The 19,567-nt window shown below is 42.8% G+C and overlaps 1 protein-coding gene across 1 annotated transcript; it reads left to right on the top strand.

Moving 5' to 3' along the window:
- Window positions 1-11,434: 11,434 nt before the first annotated feature.
- LOC102720224 lies at window positions 11,435-17,453 on the top strand. The gene is made up of 10 exons (XM_015835078.2): window positions 11,435-11,524; window positions 13,228-13,313; window positions 13,701-13,795; window positions 13,884-14,279; window positions 14,371-14,529; window positions 14,669-14,783; window positions 15,417-15,638; window positions 15,723-15,841; window positions 16,042-16,167; window positions 16,954-17,453. The coding sequence occupies exons 1-9, from the start codon at window positions 11,507-11,509 to the stop codon at window positions 16,128-16,130; spliced, it is 1,299 nt and encodes a 432-aa protein (XP_015690564.1). The 5' UTR covers window positions 11,435-11,506; the 3' UTR covers window positions 16,131-16,167; window positions 16,954-17,453.
- Window positions 17,454-19,567: the final 2,114 nt, after the last annotated feature.

Raw genomic sequence — 19,567 nt, 5'->3', positions numbered from 1 at the left:
CTTGGTGATATAAATAAAGGGGTAACAACTCGATCTCGTGTCGCAAATTTTTGTGAACATTACTCGTTTATTTCCTTTATTGAGCCACTTAGGGTGGAAGAGGCACTTGAAGACGTCGATTGGGTGATGGTCATACAAGAAGAACTCAACAACTTCACGCGCAATCAAGTGTGGTCGCTAGTAGAACGACCACAACAAAACGTGATTGGTACAAAATGGGTCTTCCGCAACAAACAAGATGAAAACAGCGTTGTTACACGAAACAAGGCAAGGTTAGTGGCGCAAGGTTTCACACAAATCGAGGGACTCGATTTTGGTGAAACTTTTGCGCCAGTTGCTAGACTTGAGTCAATTCGAATATTACTTGCTTATGCAACTAATCATGACTTCAAGCTATACCAAATGGATGTGAAGAGTGCCTTTCTTAATGGGCCTATTAATGAGTTGGTATATGTAGAACAACCGCTGGGCTTTGAAGACCCCAAGTACCCAAATCACGTGTACAAGCTTCACAAGGCGCTCTATGGGCTTAAGAAAGCTTCTAGAGCATGGTATGAATGCCTTTGTGATTTTCTTGTGAAAAATGGCTTTGAAATAGGCAAAGCCGACACTACTCTCTTTACTAAAAGACATGGGAAAGATTTATTTGTGTGCCAAATATATGTCGATGACATTATATATGTTCTTCCTCGGTCTTCAAATCAAGCAATTAAAGGAGGGAACATTCATTTGCCAAACCAAATACGCTAAGGACATGCTCAAGAAGTTTGACATGGAGAATGCCAAACCGGCCCGTACACCCATGCCTTCAAATAGGCATCTTGACCTCAACGAGCAAGGTAAAGACGTCGACCAAAAGGTATACCGTTCCATCATTGGATCCTTGCTTTATCTTTGTGCATCTAGGCCAGACATTATGCTTAGCGTATGTATGTGTGCAAGATTTCAAGCCACTCCCAAGGAATGTCACCTTGTGGCCGTTAAGAGAATCCTTAGGTATATAGTTCATACACCTAATCTTGGTCTTTGGTATCCTAAGGGCGCATGGTTTAATCTCATTGGTTATTCTGATGTGGACTATGCCGGGTGCAAGGTGGATAGGAAGAGCACATCGGGAACTTGCCAATTCTTAGGTAGGTCCCTTATTTCTTGGTCTTCCAAGAAGCAAAACTCCGTCGCCCTATCCACCGCTGATGCAGAATACGTTTCGGCGGGGAGTTGTTGTGCTCAATTGCTTTGGATAAAGCAAACTTTGCAAGACTATGGCCTAAATGTGAGCAAAGTGCCCCTTCTATGTGACAATGAGAGTGCCATCAAAATTACCAACAATCCCGTCCAACACTCTTGCACAAAACACATAGACATCCGCCACCACTTCCTAAGAGATCACTCCACCAAGGGTGACATAGAAATTTCTCACGTGGGAACCGAAAAACAATTGGCGGATATTTTTACCAAGCCCTTAGATGAAAATAGGTTTTGTGCCTTAAGGAGTGTCACGCCCGGAGTTTTATCCCAAGCCTAAATCGTAAAAACAAATTCGTAAATAACAATTGGCTTAATTAACTCAGGAAAAATCCCTCTAAAAAGAACCTAATTCAATTAAATCGAGGCTCGCAAATCGATTAACCGGATTTAAATTCAAATTGCAGAAGTATAAAATTCGACCAAACAAATTTAATTTAAAACTCGGCAAAAGTGGGGTTTTCCTTTTTCCCTCCTTTTTCCTTTCTTTTTCCCTTCCTTCTCAAATTGGGCCGAAGTCCAATTTTCCTCCCTCTCTTTTTCCTTTTTCTTTTTCTTTTTCTTTTCCTTCCCGGGCCGGCCCAGCCGAGCCGGCCCGTCTTCCCGCTCGGCCGGCCCAGCCGCGCCGGCCGCTCCCTCCGTCCGCCGCGCGCTCCCGCCTGGGCCGCGGCTCCGGCCCAGCTCGCCGCTCGCCCGTCGCCCGCGCCGCGAAGTCCATCGCCGCTCCCTCCCCTCTCGCGCCACTGACAGGTGGGGCCCACCTGTCAGTGACTGCTTCGCCGCTCGCCCGCGCCGCGCCGCGTCCGAGTCCGCGTCGCCGCCGCGCCGCAACCGCCGCCGCCGTATCCGCCGCCGCCGAGACCGCGTCGTCGCCGACTCGGTCTCCAACCTCCGCCCGCCCTAGCCGGTCGCCGCCACCCTATAAATCCCGAGTCGCCGCGCGCCGTCGCTCGCTTTCCATCGTCACTCGAGTCGCCGCCGCGCTGCCGCCGTTCGCCGCCACCGTGCAATCTCGTCGCCCGTCGCCGGTCGTCGCCGCTCTGTTGCGTCACCACCTCCGTCCCTCTGTCGCCGACTTGTTGCCGCCCTCGCCGTCACCAGGGAGCCTCCTCGGCGCCGCGCGTTCCCTCGTCGCCCGGCCGCCGCCGCGTCTCGCCCGTCGCTGCCGCCGATCGATCTCCACCGCCACCACCGATCTCCCGCACCCGCCCGCGTCGCCACCTTCGCCTCGGTCTCGCCGACCCGTCCGCGCCCTCGCCGCCGCCGGTGAGCCTCCGCACCCACCTCCCCTCTTTCTCCCCCCTTTCCGGCCACCGCCGCCGAGTCGCGTGCCGTCGCCGGACGAGGCCGAAGCCCGCCGCTCCCGTCGGCCACCGTGGTCGTCGTCGCCTCCGCGTCGCCGACGTCTGGCCGCCGTCTCTAGCGCCCGCGCGTGCCGCGCTGCCGCTGCTCGCCAGCCGCCGTCGCCGCTGGTCGGCCGGGTTGCGCCCGTGCGTCGCCGCCCCGGCCGTCGTCACCGTCGCGCCGTCGCCGCTTGCCGGTCGTCGCCGTCGCGCCGTCGCCGCTTGCCGGTCGTCGCCGTCGCGCCGTCGCCGTCGCGTCGCCGTCGCCGTGCGCCGCCGCTGCCGCGTCGCCCGCCGCTCCCGCCGGTCGCCGCCGTCCGCCGAGCCTCGCTCTCTCTGTTCCCTCTCGCTGACGAGTGGGTCCCACCCGTCAGCCGTTCCCCGCCAGCCCCTTCCTCTCTCTCCTCCCCGGGCCCGCGTGTCAGCCGCCGACTTCCCTCTCTCTCTCACCGACAGGTGGTCCTCACCTGTCAGCCGTCAGCTTCCTCTCTCCTCGCTGACGTCAGCAGCCCCATTAATTGCGCAATAATTGATTTAGGACTTTTCTGTTTAGCTAAAAACCCAGAAAACTTCTAAAATTCATAAGTAATTCATCTAGTCTCCGTTTAGGTCTATTCAAGTTTCATTAAATCCAGAAAAATACCAAGAATCCATTAAAAATAGTTTCTTTCTCTGTTTCAGTAGTTTTTAGCCTGTTTTGTTTGTTTTGCCTTGTTTGTCGTAGGTTTTGACCCCGTCGAAGCGCCGTTCGTTCTCGAAGTCGTCGCCGAAGTTCCTCGTGGGTCTAAGCAAGGCAAGTGGCACCCTTCTTTGATCATATTGAACCTATGTTTATAAAATCCCACGCTTTTACATTCAAACATGCATTGTTTTATGCAAACCTATTTATTGTATTTATCTATTGGGCATTTACCTTTAAACCCGTTGATTCCCATTTATTATTGTCACCCCAGGGTTAATTTGACTAGAATTAGGGTTAGTCAATGCTTAGCCATGCTTAGTTCAACTAGCTCACCAATTCTTGTTTAATTACTGTTACACTTTGATAGACCTTTAATGGTTGAAATCTTTATTAATTTCCCGAGGTGGATTAATACAACTAAAATATTGCTTATGGTGGGCTGTGGGTGCATGGTTTTGAGAGTCGCACCCATGGCAATTAAGGACCGGTTCTCAGGAAACCCTGAAGGTCTTACACGTACTAACCACAAGCCAGAATGGGCAACGGTGAGACTCGTAATCTAGCTTGTCCCTATTCGACGTACCCAGGCAAGGGTAGGCGTGATGGAGTATGGACGGGCAATCGTGGTGTAACGAAAGCTTCTCCTGCTTCCGGATCTACCAAGGCACAAGAGGGGACTGCCCGACTTGGTGTAAAGGAGGGGGTGAAACCTGAAGTGTGGTGCGATTGTCTAGGGAGGGCTGGGTGAAAGGTCTTATCATGGTTTCCGTACTGAGGTATCGTGGTGATACGTTGGGGCATGGTAACATGCTTGGCAGCCATGTCTTGTGGGTAAAGTTGTACACCTCTGCAGAGTAAAACTATTCGAATAGCCGTGCCCGCGGTTATTGGGCGAACCGACAGACTCACTGGGATTAGTTGAACCTCTTTAATAATTTTATTAATCTTGGAACTGGTTTGACCCTGCGCAATGTGGTGTAACGTTGGCAGTGGTTTGGGTCTGTCGCAACGTGGTTTAACGTTGGACACAGGGTTGACCCTGTCGCTACGTGGTGTAACGTTCGACAGCGGTCTGGGCCTGTTGCAACGTGGTGTAACGTTGGACAGTGGATGATTATTTTAAATGTTTACTTTACTTTTATTTCAGTCTATTCTATTTACTGTTTTGCTAAATTACTGCAGCTTTGTGCAATTTAACCTTAGCCTATCCCTTGATTCCCTATTGCATCCATTATTCTCTCTCTCTTGGGTGTTACTTGTTGAGTACGGTGGTTTGTACTCAGCCTTGCTTACCTTTTTCCCCCACCAGAGCAAGTGCCAGAGCTTGAGTCAGAAAGTTGTTCCGAAGGTTGAAGTGAGGTTCAGTCCGCCGTCGAGAGTGCCTGTGGTGTGGAGCCGTCTTCACCAGCTGAAGCTGAAGATTAGATGGTTTAGTTTGTTTTCCTTTTCCGCTGCATTTCGATAGATAATTGTTTTTATTTGTTTTTAAGACGTGGAACTGTATATTAATTTGTCATAGTGTGTACTCGGGCTGATGCCTGGACCGAGATTTAATACATGCTATTGTTCAGAAATTTGGTGTAAATTTCTGGGCGTGACAAGGAGTGAGCTAAATATCTTGGATTCTCGAAATGTGGCTTGATATGTTGCATGCATGCATAGCACATTGTGATAAATTGCTTATTCAATTCATGAATGATCACTAGTCACTCTTGTGTGCATAAATTGAATCTATGTGCTTTTGGAGCTTCATTTTGTGTAAATGTTGATTCTAGCACAATTCATATGGATTCATACATGCCTTTCCTAGGAAGGGTAATATGCATGTGCATATTTTATCTCATACTTCAATATGATAAATTGCAACTTGATGTGAATGTTTGTGGTTTAGCTAGTTGCATTCTCATAATGGATCAATGTGTTTCAATCTTCTCATCCAAGTCATCAAATGTCTTTGGTCGAGTCTTCCCTTCGAAAAATAAGTTTTTATAGTCCTCCTGGAATTTTCGAAAAGTTCCAGTCAGGATGACCGGAAGTTCCGGAGATCTTACAGAACGGAATTCCACTTCACCGGAAGTTCCGGTCAGCCTGATCGGAAGTTCCGCAGCCTCAAAATTCGGTTCTGTACCTTTGACGGAAGTTCCGGTGAAGGGGACCGGAACTTCCGAAGGGGCCTCCAAGTATATAAAGGGGGAGGCTGTGGGGAGGGTAAAAGTTTTTCACTTTTTACCTCTCACCCATGGTTCTAACCCTAGTTCTTCACCCTTCACTAAAAACTAGGGCTAAATCCAAGTCCTTTGGAGGCTTCCTTCACTCCACGTGGTGTGGAGCTGGATTTGAGGCCTTCAAGGGATGATCCCCATCAAGTTCTTCACAAGTTCATCGTCTTAAGGTATTTTCTTCGGTTTCTCCTTGGTTCTTCCTCAGATCTACATGCCTTGGGACAATGCCTTTGTATTTCGCATGGTAGAACCATAGATCCGTGGTTATAGAGTACTTTCCTAGAGTTTATTCACAGTTTCCACGGTTGAATCATGCAAATCTTGGGTTTTGGGGTTCGGGTTTGAACTCCTTCGGAAGTTCCAAAGGGCTGACCGGAACTTCCGGTCACCGGAAGTTCCGATGGCTACTTCGAAAGTTCCGAAGAGGATTCAACCCCGAGCACCGTCTCATGCTTTGCATTCATAGAGTCCTCCAATCCTTATTTTCTTGTTCTTGTTTGTGTGAAAGGATCGTGGCTCCAACAAAGAAGTTTTCCAGCAGGCAAAAGGGAAAGAGGGTTCGCACTCCCACCTCCTCCTCAGAGAATGCCACTGACAATGATTGGTCTCCCAGCGACCATGAGCACGTCCCTCAAACAGAGAGGGTGAATCTTGGAGGAAGGTTGCCAGAAAGAAGGGCCACAGCCAAGTTGCCAACAGGGCACTTTGATCCAACCAGACAGGGTTTTCGTACTAGGGACGTGGTTGGTCCCCTATACATTCACTGGCAAGTTGGCAACAGAGGCAGTGTGACCAACTGGAACAAGAAGGTGGAAGATCTTGTGAGGGCCGGATCTCAGAGTGAGCCAGATGCGACAAGGTCTGCCTCAGATAGTTGCTTCTGGACCAAGTTTCAGCAGGACTTATATGAGACAGTGATCATGGCAAAGCAACACAAGACTGTCCCCATGCAGTGGATAGACTAGGATGGTCTGCGCCGGCTGAATGTTCCCGTGGTCAATGAGATCATCAGCATCTGCAGGCGTATGTACCTCTTAGAGATCATGGAACTTGAGCATGATTGGTGTGAGGAAATAATAGCTCAGTTCTATGCCACAGTGTACTTTGGAGGACCTAAGGGGAACACCATGTTTTGGATGACACAAGGAAGGTGGTACAATATCACCTACAATGACTTTGTGGTCCTATTCGGCTTTGATAAGTACTCTGTCGACATCTACAACAAAGTGCACAGCGAAGATGTTCTTGCTGATGGGATGTTGTCCCGCATGTATATTTCTGGAGGCAGTCCAGACTTGGGGGCAGTAAAAGGACTCAAGCCTACCTTTGTCTATCTCAACAGAATGTTGAGGAAGACCCTTACTCCCAAGGATAGTGATGCTAGCCACATCACTCCTACACTCGCAACATTCTTCGCAGGATGAGTCTCCAAGATCCCTTCAATGTGCCTAGGTTCATTTGGGATGAAATCTGCAATACCTCTGTCTCTCACAGAAAGGGTCTGGGCTACTCTCCTTACATCATGCTTATAATTCAGACTATCACGGGGACCACCTTTGTCAAGGAAGTCAAGCACACCAAACTTGGTCTTCGCTTGGATTAGCCAATCTATGAGTCTGGAGGAGAGGGGAGCAAGGAGGCACCAGTCAGGCTGGTGGTTCTAGCCAGGCTAGCAGATCCCGACAGCGTGACATTCCTACTTCTTGGGGTCGTGCCAGAGCTTTGAGTCAGCAAAAGTCCTCCTCCCCAACCAAGTTCTTAAAGAAGATTTTCAACATCTGTTCCTCCAACCACAGCATTCTTATCAAAGAAAGGAATGCAAGAAAGAAGAACACTCAGAGGTTGAAGGAGATCCAGAAGCATCTCAACTTGCCACATTCTGACACTGGATCTGAAGGCCAAGTGAGTGAGTCAGAGGTGTGGCAGTGGGAGTCTGAAGAGGAGTTTTATCCCGACACACATGCACCCCACAACTGAGTTCTCATCATGTTCCTTCACTTCCTCTCTTTTTGGTGTCTTGATGCTAAAGGGGGAGAAGTAGTCTATCTTCTATCTTACTTAGTATCGAGTTGGTTGGAACACTTGAACTATTTGCATTGCATAGCATTCATCGAACTATCTGCATCACATGTTTAACGTGCATTGTCTACGTAGTGGAACTCTTGCTAGTCTCTATTCGTTTAAGACTATGTGCTGTGATGTAATATCATTTGTGAGCTTGCTATTTCTATTGTTATATCTATGCTTGTTCACATTTGTGCTTACTGTGAGATGCAAGGTGTAAGGGGGAGTTACTCCATGCGAATAATGCATACCTTAAGGGGCAGCTCAATCTTTACGTTGTGTCAAAATTTCATCAATTTTATTCAAATATCTCTTGTGAATCAAATGGTTGTCATCAATCACCAAAAAGGGGGAGATTGAAAGTGCATCTAGGCCCCTAATTTGTTTTGGTGATTAATAACAATCAAATGATGAGGACTAATAACGTGTGTGAGAATGTGAAGGTATAAATAGTCCTCATGAAAAAGTTGTTGTTGCACCGCCCACGTGAAAAGAGAAGTAAAGTCGGTATATTCGTGTTGGCGTGTGTATTTACTTTGAATTTGAGTCAACTAGGAATGTCGTACTATAAAGAGGGGTGTGCAAATGAAATCTAGGAATGAATCCGGTGCTCGGAAATATTTTTGAAGTGCATCTTTTACTATCTTTTTGAGGTTGTGCTGGAATTTACGGAAGTTCCGAAGGTACTGTCGGAACTTCCGAAGGGGTTAGAATCGGTTCTGTATGTTTGGCAGAAGTTCCGAAGGAGACCTTCGGAAGTTCCGAAGGGGTCAGAATCGGTTCTGTATGTTTGGCGGAAGTTCCGAAGGAGCCAAAATCGGTTCTGTAAGATTCACGGAAGTTCCGAAGGTTTTGACCGAAACTTCCGTTGACTTGACTTTTCTCAGTTGACTTTAAATTTTCAAAGTGTTGGGGGCTGCTATTTTGAACTGACCGGAAGTTCCGAACGAGGCTTCGGAAGTTCCGAAGAGAGCATCTTTTGCCCCCAACAGGCAGAAATTGAGAGGGGGGTATAAATATCCCCCCAACCCCTCAAGCTAGGGTTGCTGCTTCACTTGTTCATCTCTATGCCCCTTGGCTTGCATTTTTTGAGATTCACTTTGAGCCTTGCTTTCTCACTTCCTCCTCTCCACGGATCTAAGTGATTTGGATTTTGTGTGTGTGAGAGTTGGTTGGTTTGAGTTGGTTTGTGTGGTGAAATCTCTCTAACTTGTGATTTAAGCTTTGCTTTTGGTTGCCGCGCGTATTCTAGTTGTTGTTTGTGCAAAGCTTGGAGGTGGTTCCCTTATTTGAGGTTTGGTTGGCTAGATCTACTCCTTTCTCGTTCTAGATCTGATGCTGTCGGAAGTTCCGAAGCCACTGACGGAACTTCCGAAAGTCTCAGCTTCCGCTTTTTAGGTTTAATTTTTAAATCGCCTATTCACCCCCCCTCTAGGCCTTGATATACTCTTTCAGTGTTTGTCTATGAGGGTGAGAGAGGTGGGTAAAAAACTAAGTATAGATTCATTGTTTTAAGCAATGGCAGATCCGATTCACAGCGAGGCACAGTGTCAATATAGAAGAGTCAGTAATCCATTTAAGCAATAGCAGATCCGATTCACTGCGAGGCAAAGTGTTAGTGTAGAATAGTTAGTAATCCATTTAAGCAATAGCAGATCCGATTCACTGCGAGCCATAGTGTCAGTGTAGAAGAGCCAGTAATCTAACCTTCACTTCCTTATACAGCTTCTACCTTTGGTTTAATTTTTTTCAAGAAAAAGAAATCCATCTAAGAGGATTAATTTCTCTGTACTAATTTGCATAGTTGTTGTTTTTTTCTTTGCTTGTTTATCGACATTTGTATATGCATTCATCTATTTTGAACGACCTACCTAGCATGACGTATAGTAGTAGTAGATCATATTTACTCCTTTGTATAAATAAACTCTTCTTTGTTGCACCGGCATGTATATGTGTTGATGCTTTGCACTGCAGTTGGGAGTCTTCACTTCCTCAAATCCTTTCTTGTTGTAGTTATGTTCCTTTCACATCTTTCATCTTTGGCATGCCTTATTGTTGCAAAAGTAGAGGTAAACTTTACTCTGCTCCACAGATATTCATCCATCATACTACAATAGACGAACTAATCACAATAGGATTTTATTTCAACTAAGATTGATACATTTTTCTTCCATTTTACCCGAACATCCACATGGAAAGAGGAATTGTGAAAATAAGTGCCATGAAGTGAGGATACGATACTGAGTCAGTGCTGTGCGATGGGGGGCTGCGGCGCTAGCGTGCGTTGTGCTGACGTCATTGGTCGTTGCTGCATCCCCACAACGTGGCACCGCGTCGGTACCGTTCCCCACCACATGGCACATGCATAGTTTCACAATCTCTTTTCATATATATATTCATGTAAAACAAATAAAGATATATTTGAAAAAAATGAGAAGAAATAAAATGAAAGTTGTTTCAAATGAATTCGAAGAGGCCAGGTTGACAAAATGTCTGCGGTTAATCTTTGCAGGATTTTCTATAAGAGTTGGAAGAACAGTCAATTTTGGAAAAGGCTCATCGACAACAACTACAACTAAAGTCTTCATTCTTTTCCATATGAAAAATAAAACAACCACACATTAGGATGTTCACAATATTTTATAGATAGAATTTTGGAAGTTTTGAAGTTCGTGAAACAAGAATGCACAACTCAAGTGGCCTTGAATTTATTGGTGCCTTTTAGAGTGCTAAAAGATTTGAAATTCATGAACAAAATTTCCAAAATCAGAAAACTTGTAGATTTGTAGATGAGTTGCGGAGGTTGACCACTCATGTAAAAAATCATTTAATCCCTAGACGCTTATCTGTAGGTGGGCCCTAGAGGTCCATTACTCAGGTTAAAAACCCTAACACCCCTAGCCTCCAAAACTCTCCATCCTTATCTTAAAAGGTTTTCAATATATATATATAGGTGCAGCCTCTTCATCCCTATGTGGCGGCGGTGGTGATTTCACATTGTCTTATTCTTGATTGCCCCTATCATTGTGGCTATAGCTCTCTCCTACCCTTGTTGCTATAGCGTGATCTTGGAGCTCAAGGAATGCGAAGTAAATGTCTCTCCACACTCATCATCATCGGGTCTCGGTATATCTCCATTCCTATTTATTCTTCTTATTTTTCTTCCTATGCTAGCCTATAGGAAATTATTTTTTAAGAAGGCTCTGGATGCCAACAAACGGTAGGATAGCGCATTATCCTGGCCATATGGAGAATGTGCTTTCGAGGTTAGATATAGTAGGGAAGATGGATTAGCCATTGCAAGATGGATTGGACTATGCTCATTTGTTGTTTGGGTTTTACGTGATCCCCACTCATGTCCTTTTCACCGTCAACTCTGGTGGCTAGGGTTTTATGTTTTATATGTAGTTTTCGCTAGTTTTAAAATCAGTAGACAAATGAAGATTCATTGCCCTAAACTTGTGTACAGCTTGTTCAGAATGCATGAATTTTTACAGGATTTTCATTGGATATAATTTAATTCTTCAAAATTATATGAAATTTCTCTAAACCGAATAGGGCGTAATGTTTTGACTACTTATCATCATGTTTGGGACATGCCAAAAATGATTAGCACCAATTTCTTGAATATAGGATCCAAGTCGTAATAGAAGTAAATGTCACCTCAAGATACAAGAAAAAAATCTCCCTAAAATGATGCAGTGATTTTTTTTTTGTTTAAGCTCCAAAGATTGTTTTCTAGAAATTCCATTCATTGTAAACCCTCTCGGCTCCTCCCCAAGTTGACACGCGTCTCTTCGTCTTGGGTCGACGGGCGAGAGAGAGCAGCACACAAAACCCCAAGAGTTGCCCCCTCCTCTCCCCCCCCACCCCACGCCCCTCCGCCTCCTGCCTCGCAGCTTGTCTCGCCTTCGCTGCCGTGGAGGGGAGCGCCTCCGCCTCGGTGGACCATGAGGGACGGCGCAATGGTCAGTGGTTGCTCTCCTGCGCCTCCGTCCTCCTTGCTTCCTCCTCCGTCTCTTGGGGTAGGGTGGCGCGTTCTTGGCTCGCTGTCCTGCCGTGATCACCGCCCGGGTGTTGGTTCTTGGCGGGGGTTCTTGGTTGGGCCTGCATCCCTCCGTGTTCTTGGGCCATCTGGGTTCCCGCAGGCCGCGCCTCGGTGGGGGAATCGGTGGTTGCGGGGAGTGGATTTGCGCGTTCTTGGAGGGTTGGGTTTTCGGCATTCCGGTTGGTTGCGTGATCACGGTCTGTTTTCTTGCGGGAATCTTGCGGACCTTCTCGCTCCTGCGTTGTTGAAAGCCTGCGGTTTCCTTGCTGTGGGAAATGCGGTGATACGGGATGGATTTAGCGTCATTTTGTACATTTTTTGGTGCCAAACCCGCAGCTTTTCGCATTTGGAATCAAGAAATCAACTTCGATTCTGTGGTCGTGTGGATGGAATTCGGCGTTGGTTTCTTGGAAGGAGAAGGCGTTGTTTCTTAGTAGACCCCGTTCGACCGCTTTTGGGATTTGTTCTCGGAGTGTTGTTTTGGTAAATTGATTCTTCCACGTTAACCAACAGGGTGATGGCAATTAGGGATTTACTTATACTACTATACACTATCTAGAGTCCCCCTGGGCACTTCCTAGTTAAGGGGTTGCTGAAATCTGTAGCAAAGTTCAATGCCAAAGCTCCTCAGTAATAAACTTGCAGGCGAACAATGAGCACTTGATCGAATGATTGTTGTAGCATCCAGTTCACAGCTTTCAAGTCCGTTCTAACATTCCCTGTTGTTGCAACTCCTTTTAGCATGGCCAAAAGTTTTGCCACTTGTACATCAGCTGCACACGCCCCTTCTGAATTTTGGCATGTTGTGCTATCTTCGTTGCTGTGAAAGATTGCACCTTATAAGCTGAGTGTGCAGCTTATCCTCCATCAGCTTAGAAATGCGTATTGGTAAATCAATCAAGGCCATATAATGCCGCATGTCTGAAAAAACACATGTCAAGTTAGGATGACCTCTAAAATGCCCCTTTTTTTTTCATGACACTGCATTGTTCTTCTTTTGCACTGAAACAGTGCAGACTATTTCTCGGCTTTTCACGCTTCTCGAACCGCTAAATGGTGTATTTTTTATAAAAGGTTTTTATATAGAAGCTGACCATCTCATATTTCTCAAGTAGATTTTCAACGTTGTAATAGATATTCCATTGTTTGTACCATAAAATAGCTATAAAAAATCACATAATATTTCATCTTTTATTTTGTACACTTCAATCTTGCTACATTTTCAATTTCTAGATGATCCATTATCACCCATTCCTTTTGTGGACATGCAGAGTAGTCCTTTGGAGTTCAGTCTCTTTAGTTACTAACTTGTTTGAAAGACTGGTTGTTCAGTGCTGTTTTCTTGTTTGCTTTTGTGCACGCCTCTATACTTGCTCATTAAAGTAGGTTTTATGACCATAGTGAAACTGTGTTTTATTGAAATGTATATTTACACTGCTCTATTTGCTCCATGGATTTAATTCCCTACAACAGTCATTTTTTATTTATTGGCCTATTCTGTTGTATGTTCATCCCAATTTATTTTTTTATGTATTTCTATTATACACTTACACTTTTCTCCCCAAAGCATTGCAGACAAAACTCTATGTAGTTACATATATGACATTTTTGTTTACACTGCAGAACGGAATGGTTTGTGAGATATGTGGCAGTGGTCATGACCCAGGTATTATGGCAAGATGTACTCAGTGCAATGCCTATCAGCATTGGTAATATTTTCTTTTCCTACCCTGTCTAAATTTCTTCTTTATTGACTTTTACATAGGCATCTGCCTATATGCAAATATATTTATTTATATGAATTCACTGCTAGCATGTTAATCTGTAAGAATGCTTGGATAGAAAACTAACCCATAAGGCAAACATAAAAATATCTGATATGAAATTCGGATGGTTTTTACTTTTATAATAGAGTAAGTTTTGTAAACACATTTCGTAGCTGGTCCTGAAAGTGTCGTTCCCTTTTTTTACCTGACATATTACATAAAAACGTGTCCTTATCCATCATGTTTTAAAAATTATTTAGGGAAAGCTCCCACTGTTGATTGTTAAACATATATTCAAATTACTGAAAGACTGCACATTTGTATTTGAAGTTATTGCTTGCCAGTGATGACATATGAAGTTCCTGATGAATGGTGTTGTTGTGAGTGCCAAACAAAGTCCAATATGGACCCAAGTCCTAGTCAAGGTAATATTTTTCGCCATATAAATATTACAAACCATCTCATTTTTTGCATTAATAATACAGCTCTTAATTCTCGTCTGCTCATTTGAAGGTGGGCAAACTATAATACTGGACAACAATCTCTGTAATAGAGTCCACCAAGCCAGTCCCAAAATTCCAAACAAATTTGAAAATGCAAAAGTGAAATACATTTCTTGTGAAGAGGCAGCATTATTGAATAATAAAGAGAAACCACCAAATGGTAGGTTAAATTTTTTTGTGAGGCAAACAAATAGTCAGGCTTGTCCTGCATCTACTCCAAATGTGAAACAGTCACCTTGTAGGAGAGAAACTCGTGCATTTAGCCAGTTCCCTTGTAAATCTCCAAATGTGGAACAGTCTACCAGTAGGATTGACTCTCAAGTGCCTTTTCGGAAACGATGTGCTGGTGCAAGTCAGAACCAGGCAGATTTTGCTGGTATATGCATGAAACAGAAAGGAGAATCAGGTATATTTATCTACTCAATGTTGCTTTGTTTATAATATATTAAGCTGACCAGCAATGACATTTACAAAAAGAGATAATTGATGGAAAACAGGTGCGACAGTTCCTAGTACAAGCAGAGAAATTAGAGGAAAACTTGATATTCAAGTTCATAACGAGCAGAGGGAAAATAAGGTAGTCAGTGCAGATAAAGTAACAGTAACTTCCCAGAGTCAGGATGATTATAGAGAAAATAGCAAATCCAATTCTACAGGTATGTACATATAAAAAACATTTTCTTGATTGATTAACACAGTATTTTTTTAGTTGGCCGTTCAAACATAATTCTGAACACATTTTATTTTTTGGTCGTATCTCTAACCTAGTTTGTGTATATTATTTATCTCTAATAGATACTGATATTGGACATGGATCTGAAATGAATCTGGACAACAATACAAGCATGCTGGTGGTCATCAATTCAAGTGTGGAATATGCAAGACGCCCACCACCAGAAATTTGTTGGACGTGAGTAACAGAACCTATTAGTTTTTAATTGTTTTATTTTGACAATCTTTACCTTTGGTCTGGTTAAAATGTAAACCCAGCCCCTGATGTGGTTTCCATAGTGTCATTGCTCACTTGCTACCACTTTACAAATTGTCTATAGGTAAATGTAGTCATTTTCATTGACTGTTGCTCCAATGACTTACATTATAACACATGAATTTAATCATTACATTACTGCAGACCTGCACCTACTGTTGGTAGGATTACCAGTCAGTTGATATTCTTTATTTCCTTTATGCTAGCAGCCTGAATGAACAAAAAAACAGTACTGCCCGTTTAGTAGTCAGTGTGACTTTTACTCCAATGATGTAGCTTGTCACCATGTTAAACACTGTGCCAATTTGATTGTTTCAGTAAGAGTTTATCTTATTATGTTCTACCCTGTCTTAGGTTTCTATAACTTATAACTTAGGTATTTGAACAGTATTCATTTCTTATTATCTTGATCAGCATCATAACTTTAATTGCCTTTTCTTTTGCATAAGAATTTTACACCTCTGTATAACTTATATATAATGAATTTATTCTGCTAGAGATGATTTAATAATGTCACATGATAGACTGAAATTTTCTGATTTTACTTTGCCTTAGGGGATGCTTTCTTGCCGTCGATGGATCAAACTGTAATCTTGGTGATTTTAAAGCTTACTTCCCATCAAAAGTGTCGTCTGAAGTTCTCAATATCATCAAGAGCTTGCCTATCAAACTAAAGTTGGAGATATTGCCTCGAATGGATGACTGGCCAAAATCTTTTGAAACAACTCCACCAGTTTATGAAGACATTGGCTTGTTCTTCTTTACTGAAGTTGGCTGGTAGGGTTTATGCTGGTTCTGCATGTTTTTACTTTGTCTTGTTATGTATGTGAATGTTGATGTATTTCTTTTTCATATTTTTAGGAATGACAAGATGCAACATCATCTCATGGAGACGAGCTGCAATTTTGTTTTGAGGGCACATATCAACAATATAAAGTTGCTGATATATTCCTCTGAAGTGCTTCCACCTGATTCGCAGTGTTAGTGGTTACCCTCTATTATGATTTCTACCAAATGTACCAAAAAAAACCAACCACTTATTCTATATTCTCATTAATTGATTTCTCATACTTTTGTACTTAACTTTTATTATGAGTCTGCAGGACAATATATTTTGGTTTAAAAGATAAACTGTAATTACACACTTGTGGTGAGATCCTAATTTTTACCATGGTTACAGGGATTGATGGAGAGACCTACTTATGGGGTGTCTTTGTGGATTTAAAGAGCAGGCGCAAGACTAAGCGATTTGGTTCAATTTCTGCATGACTTCTTGCTTTCCTTGGGCATTTAATATACCTGAAAGGTATACTGGTCTGTACATTATGATACATGTGATAGATTTCTTTAATGTTATGTTACTTGTTTTATACAGTCTAGATAGGAGTTTTTATCTGTTTTTCTTGGTTTTGATATTCTTCTCTCAGAGAAGTTCCATTCCTCACGGTTTACTCTTTACATTAGACTTATATGTCCCTTAAGTTAAAGAATATTCCCATTGATATTTTAGAAACTACTTTAGGGCATATCTTTGCAATCGAGGCGGTAAGGAAGCTGTTGGTATGGTATTGACAGCAAGGAAAATAGGAAGTGAGCGTATATGATGATACTAGGTTCCTCTTAGTATCCTTCCATTATAAGGGAGTCTAGCTCACTTGGTTGGATATATGGGTGTACTTCCCCACCAATCAAGTTTAAAGTATTTTTGGATTCACTTGGGTGCCTATTTATTTATTGAAAAGTATACTAGGTTCCTCCTTGGTATCCTTTCTTTTCTTTAACAGCAAGGAAATCCTTGTTCACTTTGCCAAAACCAAAACCAATCTAATCAAGAGTGGACAAGGAGAGACCAAAACAGTGTGTCATAATTTTGCCAACAATTTGAATTGAGTATCTCAATGCCATGGGTTTGTGAGATAGGTTGTGGTGGTTTTATTGCCACAGTTTGAGACAGTGTAAGCCTTGTTATATGGGTGACAAGATGTAGCAGTCTGTTCCGATACATCACAAATTGAACTCTGGTCATTCCAACATTTTTGCAACTTTTGTACAAATTTCTGTCAGTTTGTTTGATCAAACTCATCTTATGTAGGTGTGGTTGATTCCATAGATAGCCGGGAGGACGCGTTTGGTCTGTTTGATCACATAGCTGAAGGGAGGAATCTCGAATCGATAATTCGGGAGGATTCTGCGTTCAATGGACAACAAATAATTGTTGTTTCGTTTGGAAATTGGACCAATCTGTATGCCAAGTGCAACCAACTAACCATACATCATTGTTTGTTCTGTTGTAATTGGTTTGGGCATAACAGAGATGGGTTAGGACAGGACAGGACAGGACAGGTCAGGTCAGCCTTGTAGCCGATGTTTGATTCTTCACTGCCAAAGTGCAAAAGGATAAAGTTGGTTAGTTATTAAGATTGAATTTGTCCACAGCTGGTGTTTGGCTCATCACTGAAATTGCAGTATGCAATGTTATTAAGATTGAATTTGTCCACAGCTGGTGTTTGGCTCATCACTGAAATTGCAGTATGCCATTGCATATCATTAAACCTAGTATTCTGTCACTGAAATTTCACTGAAATTGCAGTATGCCATTGCATATCATTGAACCTAGTATTCTGTCACTGAAATTGCAGTATGCCACTGCATATCATTAAACCTAGTATTCTGTCACTGAAATTTCAGTATGCCATTATTGCATATATACACGACGCCATCCTAGACCGGCTACCTCGTTTTGCTGTCAATAACAAATGCGCTACTAATTGCCCATTAACGACTTCTTTCCTCACACTTGAAGTCCGATAAATACAAACGCAGTTAAAAAAAAAATGAGTTCGAAGTTTAGAATCTGGAGTTGATCGAATTTGAAGTTTAGGCTGTTGTTTCAATTGGTTCTCTTGTTATCCATCAAAACTGTGAATTAAAATTAGCGGTGGCTCGATCAGTGAGCTCTATAGTAAATGGATATAGCTTTGTACGAAGCGAAGGATGGAAAGAATTTCCATTATCCAAAAAAAAATGAACTATACTAGTAATATAGTAGCAGCAATAACATTTTTGGTAATTATAGACGACCCCATAACTATTGGGAGGGCCTTTCTTTCCCATGTAAAATTTTTATATGTATCCAAAAACATGTTCATGTTACTGGGAGCCCTCTTGTTATTGAGTGTGGTGACGCCATAGATTATTAGTATAAACTAGAAAATCGTGGTGAGTCCTTGTTCTCTGATAATGCCACATTTCAGATATTCTTCTTTGAACATTTTTCGTCCAAAAATAATATTTATAGTTAATTACAATGCTAAAATTAACATAGACATGTAGCGACATGCGAGAGCCACATTCGGTTGATGGGGGTGATAAGTTAACTTATCCGGTATGAAAAACGCAGTAATAAATTAGTACATGATTAATTAATTATTAATTATTTAAAAATATAAAATAGATTAATATGATTTTTTAAAACAACTTTTCTATAGAAAATTTTTATAAAAAATACATTGTTTAGCAGTTCGGGAAATGTGCGCACCGAAAACAAACGAGTTAAGTTAACTTATGAGTGCTGTGGAACGCGGCCGAGGTAGGGAGACGTGGCTTGGTACACGCGAGCAATAAGTGATGCGAGGATACAAGTGTGTCAGGGAGAAGGATAGGAGACGACAAGGTTTGCTGTAGCATATCAAGCTTGGTAAAATAAAAACGTACAAACTGACTAAAATTTACTCTCCCTTTCTAAATACACGTTTGATCATTCGTCTTATTTAACTTTTTTTAAATATGCAAAAATATATATATGTATAAAAGTATACTTAACAATATATGAAATTATATAGAAATAAATAATAACTATGTAAATTTTTTTGAATAAGACGAATAGTCAAACGTGCATAAAAAAATCAATGGCGTTAAACATTTAAGGACGAAGATAGTAAAGTGTTGCAGGTAATTGGAAAGTATATGGTTGCATACTTCTATAAAATTTGTATCTACACTACTCTTTGGTTTACGCGGTCAGAGTAGCCGGTGCCAAGCATGCTCTTCGATGTGTAATATTGCTCCCATTGCACAATATTAGCACTAATCTTGTTGCATAGGATTATTTAATGTTTAATTGCTAATTAGTAAGAGTGATGTGTTAGACGTGTGTTAGTGGGAGCATGCATGTACGTAATAGCTGGAAACGTGATGGGTTCGCGTTGAGTTTGTCTACAGTTAATGGCTGCATGCATGGATCGATTAATTAGCTAGTTAGTTAGTCAGTGCTAGTGTGTTGCATGAGACGCTTGGTCAGTAGCTTGGTGCATGCGACTAGCTAGTGGCTGCCGACTTAATTGCATCACGCGTTGCGTGCGCGTATGACGCGGCCAAAGTTATTAGCTCAGTGATTTGTTCGCTGGGTTATGTACTGAGTTACAAGCTAAGTGAACGAGTGAATAAAAGAAAGACGTTCGTCGTCAGAAGCTTTTGTGTGCATCCGTTACTTCAGCCGTCTGCTGGTTAGCGTGCGTCGCAGTATACATAGGGAGACGTACGGTGTTTGTCGCCGGAATCACATTGTGTGTGTCCACTGAAATTTGCTACTCGTGCGTGTGTGTCATCGCGTGAGTTGCTACTTGTGTGAGTGTGCCATTTAATCTTTTGGGCCAAAGCCAACACACAATGAGGGTCACTCAAGCATGCCATGCCTCTTCAGCTGT

Source organism: Oryza brachyantha, chromosome 3 (assembly GCF_000231095.2).
Source record: "Oryza brachyantha chromosome 3, ObraRS2, whole genome shotgun sequence".
Lineage (NCBI taxonomy): Eukaryota > Viridiplantae > Streptophyta > Magnoliopsida > Poales > Poaceae > Oryza > Oryza brachyantha.
This window is presented reverse-complemented; position numbering and strand designations above follow the sequence as displayed.